The 10,413-nt window shown below is 48.9% G+C and overlaps 1 protein-coding gene across 2 annotated transcripts in view; it reads right to left on the bottom strand.

The window, feature by feature from the left end:
* Positions 1-333: 333 nt before the first annotated feature.
* KLHL18 (kelch like family member 18) overlaps positions 334-10,413 on the bottom strand; it is a 43,639-nt gene continuing 33,559 nt past the window's right edge. The window contains exons 6-10 of one of the 2 annotated variants that reach the window (XM_035129108.3): positions 9,544-9,680; positions 7,665-7,902; positions 5,297-5,401; positions 4,405-4,516; positions 334-2,816 (exon numbers count right to left, since the gene is read on the bottom strand). In XM_035129108.3, the coding sequence (XP_034984999.3) occupies positions 2,430-2,816; positions 4,405-4,516; positions 5,297-5,401; positions 7,665-7,902; positions 9,544-9,680 (979 nt within the window). In that variant the 3' untranslated portion in view covers positions 334-2,429. The remainder of the gene's footprint in view (positions 2,817-4,404; positions 4,517-5,296; positions 5,402-7,664; positions 7,903-9,543; positions 9,681-10,413) is intronic. The other variant, XM_035129109.3, reaches the window with a different exon arrangement.

Raw genomic sequence — 10,413 nt, 5'->3', positions numbered from 1 at the left:
CCTCCTCTTGGGAGTGAATGCTCAAAACAGGAATGAGAGTCACTGGACAAGGTGGGGAGGGGGACATGGACAAGGGCAGTGACGAAGCCTAGTTTGGGCCAGGAGGTCAAACAGCTGTACCATGCAGAGGAACGTCCACACTTAGATGGCCCTGAACGTTCATTTATCTAGAGTTATGGAAAAGCGAATGTGACATGTAATTCTACGGCGGCTTCTGAATCCATGTGAATTATTTCAGTAAACCGGCTCAGGGGGGAAAAGAAGGCAAAATATGCCGAAGGCAAGCCACATTCACAAAATAGGAAAGAACAACCGAGCAGCTGAGAAATAAAGTTTCTTTCAAGTTAAATATATTTGGACTAGTGAGAGCAGAGGTATCGTCACCTAACCTTCACTCTGCCTTGGATTTCATCAACCACCACAAGAACGGACAACACTTTTTTTTTTTTTTAAAGTACATGATTTCACATTGACACAAGTGGATGGCCTTGTTACGTTTATACGGAAAGGCTTGCCGTTATACTCAGAGAAGCCCCTTCTCGATCCAGGACTCTCAACGTCGTTTCGAGTTTCTGCCCAAAATCGGTTTTCACCTGGCGGTTATGGAAATTCACAATACTGTTCATGGATGAAGGGCATGCACAAAATCACAGGCTACGGAAATCCCAAGCGCGTCCAGCCTACGTAATTCAACACTCGCTCCCGACAACCTCCCTCTGCAATTTTCAACTCGCAAGTCTTGCAACTGAGTTAAGTTCCTCTGAGCCACTTGTGTGAAACGTCTCATTTCAAGGCCGGGGGTCGGAATCTCTTTTGCCCCAACGGGAGTGTAGGTGGCAGGAGTCCTTTTTAAAATGGAAGCAGCTCTAACAGGTATTTAAAAGCTACCTACGGATAGGGGCACAGCCCATTTAACTTAAGGGGGGAGAAGGAGGGGGGTTTCAGAGGATCCAACTGGCCGTTCGATCTTTGTGCAAAACTCGAGTGGTGGTAATGTTCAGGCAGAAGAATGATGACTCATTGCCACTGTGTTAAACTACAGTGGTTCTGAAAACACACACACACACACACACACACACACACACACACACACACACACTCACTCGCACTCGACAGTACCTCAATTTGGCTTTGATGATGCCTGTTCCTTGAAAGGTGGAGAGAGAGGGAAGACACACAGCTTTTTCCAGCTTGAAGTTTGGCAACCTGATAGCGCTTAGCATAGACGGAGGACAGAGTAGAAGCTAGATCAGGCATCCCCAAACTGCGGCCCTCCAGATGTTTTGGCCTACAACTCCCATGAGCCGAAGTTTGGGGATGCCTGAGCTAGATTTTGAGTAAGGAAGGGGTTGGTCTGAAAACCAAGTAGCCTCTGTGCCGATAAACAGCTGAGAATTTTAGGGGGGGGGGAAGGGGAGATGAGGATGGACCACCATCTAACTCACATGTTTCTCTCTGGCCTTTTTGCCCCTTCGCTCACAAATCTGTAAACCTCCTGATTTGCTGTTTCGTTGTTCTTCAGAGACAGGATTGGGCCCCCTTATGCTACACGCTACCTCTGGCATGCAAAGGTACAACCCTCCAGGAACTTCGGGGAGGCAGGTCTCATCCCAAAAGCTCCACAGAGCCTGTAATGGCACGGCCTTCTCCTTGGCCGTGGGTCGGTGGCAAAAGGCTGCGAAGCCTTCCTTGCACTGTGGCCCTACCTTTTTGTTTCTGAAGACATGAGAGCCTTTTCTTGCTTTCTGCATGCAGCTAGAACGCAAGAGGGGAACGATCCTTGTCTTTGGAGCAAATGGAGACTTAACCCATCAAACAGAGCTTTGCATGTGCATCTGCGCCACCTAGTGGCCAGGTGTAGGAAAGGGCAGACTCTTCCTGAACTGTGTTTCTCCGCAGAAAATTACTTCATTTTGCTTTGGGGAGAGGGGATAATTGCACCTCTGTGTTGACCACAAAATAAGACATGGGTGTTTTCCTTGTCAATGTACTGTTCTCGCCCTAGAAGAGAAGGCAGCTCCCTTTCCAGCTTTCAAGGGGTACGACGACAGAAGCATCTCGTTACTTCTAGGATTACGCCCACAACACAATCACAAGGGGACCAAGGCAGCATCAGCGGAGGCACGGAAGGAAACAGGCATAAAGTAGCTGGGAGCTTGGCAGAGCCCAGGCGGAAGAGGTGGGTGAGGCTTCATTCACACGGGCTGAAATCTCCAAACTCTCGTGACACTGCGGGACCCCGCTCAACTGCCGCGGGGCTTGTTTGGGCGCTTCCCAAATGACGATGGCCCAAGCACCTGGAAACGATGTACCTCACCAGGTAGGAGTCGAGTCTCTTTGCAGATCACCCCTTCCGAGGCGGGACTCCCGGCTCTGGAAGTCCTGGCTCGCAGACGACACAGGCCCCCGTGCCTCCTCCCGGCCTCCGCTCAGATAGTCAAGAGCGGGACGCAGCCCACCCCAACCCCTCCCTCGTGGCACACCATGGGGGCCATGAACGTCCAGCGGTTGGTTTCAGGGTCATACATTTCTACGGAGCTCAGGTTGGACTGTCCGTCGTAGCCTCCCACGGCATAGAGGCGGCCACAGTTCGCCACGAGGGAGACGCGGCTGCGCCGGGTGTTCATGGAGACGATCAGGTACCACTGGTCCGCTATGGAGTTGTACACTTCGGCAATGCTGAGGAAGCCGGAGCCGTCGTAGCCGCCGCAGACAAACATCTTGCTGCCCAGGGAGGCGGCCCCGTGGCGGCAGCGCTTGTTGAGCATGCTGGAGACATTGTGCCACGAAGCCATGTGGTGGTTGTAGTACTCCACCTGGAAGGGAGGGCAAGGGAGTCAGGAGAGCAAGCGAGCACAAACCCGACAGGACAACCTACCGCCACCTTCCCAAACTTTTTTTGGGGGGGGGGGCGCACTGCCCCCTTGGTTTCACAAACCCATCCCCAGCGCCCCCTACCCCACCCTTTGAAAAGTATTATTCAGAACAGCAGTTTGCACAACCCACCGAGGAAGGTGATAGCACAATGAAATTCGAAACGGGAACAAAGTTTATTGCACATGTGTTCCAAATCCAGCTGAAACTATCTCAACAAAACTGATGAACTTGATCCAGAGACATCAGTTTTTTCTCTGTAACTATTCAGTTTTCCGAACCCATGTTTTTATGAGGCTTTCTAGGACAGCATGGGTTGTTTTTATTTTTATTTTAATTATGTCTTTTGTGTTTTTATAATGTGATTTTTTTTGTGAGCCGTCCTGAGACCTGTGGGTATAGAGCAGTATACAAATCTTAAATCATAATAATAATGATGATGATGATTGATGCTAGATTTGGGGGGGTGGGTCCCAAGACATTACAAAGCTGCAGATTTAGGTTTTGTCTGCAAATACCATACCCAAGGAAGGACCTGCAGACAACCAAATTTTATCTTGTAAAGTTGTGCTTGTGTAAATATGATTAGGCATCAACTAAGTATCTTTGATGTACATTTTTAAATGACCCTGGCAGTGAGGGATGACTGAGTCCCAAGATTTAAAAACCAGATATTTGGAATCTGGAAAGCAGCAGAGCAAATTCAAACAGCCTGGAAGGGGACATGGGGTGGGGAATGTTTTATTTAGTGCTCAGAGCCTTCTTGGGTGATCACAGTCACGATGCACAGCAGGGCCAATGGGACTAGAGAGCGACCCGAACGCTTCTGCCAAGGAAACTTTTCACTGGCTCTGTCCTTCAGAACGAAAGTGGGTCATGCCCCCTTTCCATACACTGGAGCAGGGGTCAGCAAACTTTTTCTGCAGGGGACCGGTCCACTGTCCCTCAGACCTTGTGGGGGGCCAGACTATATTTTGAGAAGAGAAAAAATCCCCCCCGACTCTCCCCTCCCTTCCCCACAGCACCATATGAGCCGGTTGCTGCTTACCCGTGCCTTGCGAGCGGCAGGGGCTGGTGGTGGCGGAGGGACGATGAGCGGCGCATAAGGCTGGCTCCAGAGAGGGGCTGCTTAAAGTGGCGCTCAGCCAATTGTCGGTCAACAAAGCCCAGCCTCCTTCCTCCTCTAGGGAGGAGGCGCCACCATGGTGTGTGGGGAATGGTGCAGCCCAAACGATCAGAATCCCCACGCCGATCCACGCGGCGATTCCCGGACTGTCCGTGGGACAGATACAGAAGGCAATTGGGCCGGATCCCCCCCCCCAGGCCTTAGTTTGCCGACTCATGCTCTGGAGCCTCTGTGCAAACCTACAGCATCGAAGTTGTTACTGCCCGGCCCAGCCTACCTGACAGGGCTGTCGGAAGAGTGGAAAGCAAGGATGTCACAGCCTGCCACAAGCCCTCAAGAGAAGGCAGGAAAGAAACAGCATAACGGAAAAAAGGTTAAGAGGTGCGGCGAGCAAAAAAACTCACACTGTTGAATATCTGCAGTCCGTCGTGCCCGCCAGATACAAATATCCTGCCTTCAAATACACTAACGCCAGCTGCACTGCGGTTCGAACTCATCGGGGTCACCACCATCCACCTTTCCAAGAGACCAGAAAATGAAAGGAAGTGAGTGGCAGCCAGGTTTAAGGTGAATGCTTCGAAGCACACCTTGCGTCTGGGCTGCTAGAGGCAGGAAGGAGATGTCCAGACATATTCCACAGTACACCTGAAGGAGCATCTCTCTCCCCATCGTTCACCCCGGACATGGAGGTCCAGCTCTGAGGGCCTTCTGGGGGTTCCCTCCCTGAGAGAAGTGATGTTACAGCAGGCATAGGCAAACTAGGCCTTCCAGATGTTTTGAGACTACGGTTCCCGTCATCCATGGCCACTGGTCCTGTTAGCTAGGGGTGATGGGACTTGTAGTCCCAAAATATCTGGAGGGCCGAGTCTGCCTGTTGCCTGGGTTACAGGGAACCAGGCAGATGGCCTTCTCGGTGGTGGCGTCCGCCATGTGGAACGCCCTCCCATCAGATGTCAAGGAAATAAACAACTCTCTGACTTTTAGAAGGCATCCGAAGGCAGCCCTGTTTAGGGAAGTTTTTAATGTTTGATGTTTTTGATATTCTGTCGGGAGCTGCCCAGAGTGGCTGGGGAAACCCAGCTGGATGGGCAGGTAATAATAATAATAATAATAATAATAATAATAATAATAATAATAATAATATTTTATTATTATTTATTATTTATACCCCGCCCATCTGGCTGGGTTTCCCCAGCCACTCTGGGCGGCTTCCAACCGAATATTAAAAACAGTACAGCATCAAACATTAAAAACTTCCCTAAACATAATATTATTATTATATTATTATTTACTCACTTGTCCGTCTCAGGTGAATAGGCTTCCACGGAGTTGAGGGAGGAGGTGCCATCGTATCCGCCACAGACGTATATCTGCCCATCCAGCACAACTGTCCCCATGGCACTGAAACAAGGGCCAGGTGTTAGACTGCTTTTGGCAACGAGCTTTCCTTACAGGCTGGTTCCACTTCTCCCTGGTCTAATCGCTATGGCCCAGTTTCTTCTGCTTTCCTGTTCTGAACCCTTTGGCGTGTCTGGTGAGCTTGTGGGAATGGCAAAACACTGAAGGGCTTTCCTTTTCACCTCTTCTGGACCCACCGGAACTGTCGCCTGGCTGGCTGAGGGACAGTACCGGCCTTCCTGGACTTCATACCGTCTGGACCCGGGGAGGGGGGAAGGTGAGACCCTCGAGACGTTGCTCTGCTTCCAACTCTCATCACCCCTGACCGCTAGACGTGCTGGCTGGGGCTGATGGAAATTGGAGTCTTCAGGGCTCCAATCGAAGCTAATGAATCCAGCTTGACATTCACCCAGAGCACTTTCCTAACACAGATACAGGAAGGTGTGCACATATATGTTTGTGTCAGGGTTTGTTGTGACTACTCTTGAGTAACAACCGTCCACATGCTTGTCTTTCAGACGTTTTTATTGGTGCACATTATTTACAGTGTAACGTATTGCTCATTTCATGTCTACCCGCTCGAGTCAGATTCCTGCACTAAATCTTTCCGCGTTCTCGACCAGCATAAAAGCCTCGGAACTGAGAAGCGCCTCCCTTTCCTCCTCCTTCTCAATTCCGGCGTCGGGGGGACGGGTCTTCTGTCTGACCTATTCCTGTCCACTCTTTCCGCCTCCCTCTCTTCCCACCTATGGAGCAGGAGCTCTCCAGTGCTGCCAGAGCCCTGGCACTCCCTCTCCGTTTCCTGACTCACCCCTTCAGACCCCTCGCTCTCATGACTGCTTGGACATGGGCTGCTTCTGATGGGGGGGGGGGTTCTCTGTAATCCCTCCCCCTTACAGTTTGTAAAAGGTGAGGCTCTTCTAAGTGCTGCAAGATTACCAGAGATTCCGTTTTGTTTCATTACTTTTAATTTGTATACTACCTTTCTCTGCTGCTACCCATAAGGTGGTTTATTAGCTGAACAAAAAAACCAAAACAACCTGATCCGATACTAAAAAAGACATAATAAAAATTTAACTTTCAACTTTCAAACAAACAACTTATATCAAATAAAGCAATGTTCAATACAGTGGAACCTTGGTTCCCAAACTTAATCCGTTCTGGGAGTCCGTTCGACTCCTGAAACGGTTTGGGAACCAACGCGCGGCTTCTGGTTGGCTGCAGCCAATCGAAAGCCATGACGTACGTTCGGCTTTCAAAGAACATTCGAAAACCGGAACAATCACTTCTGGTTTTCAATCATTCGGGAGCCGGAACATTTCGGCTCCCAAGGCATTCAGGAACCGAGGTTCCACTGCAATCGATTAGAATATAATGGTAAACAGTAAAATTATGCATCGGCAAATAACAATTTAACAATTGCAATAAAGAATTACTAAACAATAATCAAGAAAAACAACGGCAAGTCACAATGCATCAGATTAACACTAAACATACAAAACCATGTAGAAGGATCACATTGAGAAACAAGGACACACAACTCTTTTTTTTTTTAAATTAAAGATCCCATAACTCCTCTTCTAGGGACGCGGGTGGCGATGTGGGTTAAACCACAGAGCCTAGGGCTTGCCAATCAGAAGGTCAGTGGTTTGAATCCCTGCAACTGGGTGAGCTCCCGTTGCTCAGTCCCAGCTCCTGCCAACCTAGCAGTTTGAAAGCACGTCAACGTGCAAGTAGATAAATAGGTACCGCTCCAAGCGGGAAGGTAAACGGCCTTTCCATGCACTGCTCTGGCTCACCAGAAGCGGCTTTGTCATGCTGGCCACATGACCTGGAAGCTGTACGCCGGCTCCCTCGGCCAATAAAGCGAGATGAGCGCCGCAACCCAGAGTTGGTCACGACTGGACCTAACGGTCAGGGGTCCCTTTACCTTTACCTTTACTCCTCTTCTCTTTCCAGCTGCTTCTGTTGGGACGAGGCAGAGAAACTCTCCAGTCTTTATCATGGCCCTGCCTCTAGCATCTAAAACAGGCGCGGAGAACCTGAGGATGTTGCTGGATCCCAACCCCCATCATCCCTGGCAAATGTGGCCCAAAGGTCAGGGATGATGGGAACTGTAGTTCGGCAGCACCCGGAGAGCCACAGGATCCCCATCCCTGATCTAAAATTAACCCTTTTGTTGAAAAATGGTGGTTTCCGATTTCGTCTGGCGGAGACCTAAACGTTTCCTCCCTCCCACCTGTGAACACCTGCTATCCTCACTCACCTTCGTTTGCTGTTCATGCTTCCCACTTTGGACCAGGAATCTGTCTCTGGGTTGTAAACTTCCACGGTGCTCAGCCTCAGCTGCCCGTCGTATCCACCAATGGCGTACAAGAGCCCGTTCAGCACGGCGACGCCCACCCGGCTGCGAGCCGTCGTCATTGGCTGGCACTTCTCCCAGTGGTTGGCAATGGGGTCGAAGACTTCCACCACGTTCAGGGAGTCGCCTGCATAGAAATTTGCTGCTCATGTTTTAAAAAGTGGTCACCACTGGAGTTGTAAACAATTGGGAAATAATCTATAATGAACTGGAAAAAATGTTTTAAAGTACTTCCTCCCCCCCGAAAACCAGAGTTGGGATAATTCAGAATGAAATTCCCAGGTGTCAAAAAAGGTTATTTATGTATGCCACTACTGCGGCCTGTGTTTTGTTAGCCCCAAAATGGAAAATGAGCGAGGTCTCAACTAAAGAAGAAGGGCAACTTAAACTGACAGAATATGCCCAGCTTGCAGATTTAAAGTATAGAATTAGAGAACAAGAAGAACATAGGTTTGGAGAAGATTGGAAAACGTTTTATTGAATATATGGGGGGGGGAATTGTGCACACCTGAAAACGTTGGCAGCATTAAGATAAATTCAACAGTGTAGGGCAGGGGTTCCCAACAAAATTTTCTCGAGGACCCCTCATTGAGCCGCTATTGTGACAAGGACCCCCATTAATTCCTAATCCTAAAATTAAAAAGTGAGAGCCAAATTAAGAGTCTTTTTATATTTTATATTTATACGTTTTTTACAGTTCTTCCTCTTCATCTGTAGGCCTTTGTCGTTTTAACGAACCACTTTTTAACCAACGGTCCATTTTTAACTACGCGAACTGTAGCTTCCGCGAAAACAACGCTTTGTTTACAAACACTACTGTTTTGCAAAGAGGCAGCGCGCGCCAGGGAGGAGGGAGGGGAATGGAGAAGACAGGGTACCTGCGCAGTAGCGCACAAATGAAGGTGACGCGTGCAAAGCATCTTGGGGAGGTGAGCGTTAGTAGAATGCGCGCGCTGCCTCTTTGCAAAACAGGAGTGTTTGTAAAGCGCCACCTATCGGCATACAGCAGAACTACTGCCTCTATCTAATTCTAGTTTTGCGCTAGACTCTGCTCATGCAGGAAGCGGCCAAAACAAAAAATCTGTTATCATACGAAATATATTTAATATATTTTTTATTCTAATAGCATCTTGCGGACCCCTCTGGCATAGCTCGCGGACCCCTGGGGGTCCCCGGACCACCTGTTGGGAACCACTGGTGTAGGGGACTACAATTCCCACCATCCCTGACCACTGGGCCTGTTAGCTAGGGGCGATGGGAGTTGTAGTCCCAAAACAGCTGGAGGGCCAAGTTTGGCCATGCCCGACCTAGGGAGATCAGGGAAGCCAATGCAAACATATCCCCTTTTTGGATCGGAACAGGATTGTGACACTCAAATCACCAGGTGACCAACCCAGATATACAATGGGTTCAGGCACTGCTCTTAATCTCCCTTGCCAGCACAGGACTTTAATTCAGCGCAGGCCAGCATAAAACAGGGTCTGAAGAGGCTGCTTTGGAGAGCCATCTTCAAATAGCTAAACAGCTGTTACAGGCAAGATGGAGCCAGCTGGTTTTCTCCTGCTCCGGAGGGCAGGACTCGAACCCATGGCTTCAAGTTACAGGAAAGGAGATTCCGACTAAACATTGGGAAGAACTTTCTGACAGTCTCATGGACGCTTCAGCTGAGATTACAACCTCGCTGCGGGTTGGGCTAGATGACTCCCGGGGTCCCTTCCAATTCTACAATTCCACGGTGCTTCCTAGGCGTACATCCCTGGCAAGCGACAGAGTTGAAAGATACCTGCTGAGTTGAGGCCTCCCACGGCATAGATCAGGCCTGCGATGGAGGTGCAGCAACGGGGCCGGGTTTTGAAAGACGGGAGGTGCGGCCGTCTCTCTGGCATGAGGTGGTAATCCTTTGCTTCGTCCACGAGGTCCCTGAAATCAAAATGGGAAATGATATACAGTGGTACCTCCGGTTACGAACGGGATCTGTTCCAGAGGCCTGGCCGTATCCTGAAAAAATTGTAACCGGAGGACTGCTTCGCTTCTGCACATGCACAGAGTGCTTCTGCACACACGAGAGCGGCAAACCCATTTCCAGGTTTGCCACGGCCGTAACCCAGAGATTCCATAACCTGGAGGTTATGCAACACGAGGTTCCACTATATAATGAATTGAAAAGGATGCTCAAAATAACTAAAAAGCAACAACAACAGAAGCTTTTCTTTTGGAATTATAGGGACAGAACTACCTAAATTGTATAAAAAAATTATTTATGTACGCTACTACAGGAGCAAGAATGTTACTTGCCCCCAAAGTGGAAAGAAGCAGAAGTCCCAGTAAAGGAAGAACGGATACAAAAACTTATGGAATATGGAGAAATGGCGAAACTTACCGGAAGAAAAAGAAATCAAGGCAACAAAGTTTTTTTAATAAAAGAATGGAAATGGTTTATCGAATATTTACAGATCAAAACAGAAGCAGGATTATTGTGATAACTTATAAGAGTATATAGTTACTGTAGATAAATAAATGAGTAAGTTAAATGAATTTGGATATGCAGAAGATATTAAGTAAATAAATTGAAGGAACTGCAGAAAGAGGGGGCTCCAAGACTTTGGCCACCTCATGAGAAGAGAAGACTCCCTGGAAAAGACCCTGATGTTGG

This window comes from Zootoca vivipara, chromosome 11, assembly GCF_965207765.1.
Source record: "Zootoca vivipara chromosome 11, rZooViv2.hap1.1, whole genome shotgun sequence".
NCBI classification, from domain to species: domain Eukaryota; kingdom Metazoa; phylum Chordata; class Lepidosauria; order Squamata; family Lacertidae; genus Zootoca; species Zootoca vivipara.
Note: the sequence above shows the minus strand (reverse complement) of the source record. Positions and strands in the feature narration are given on the sequence as shown.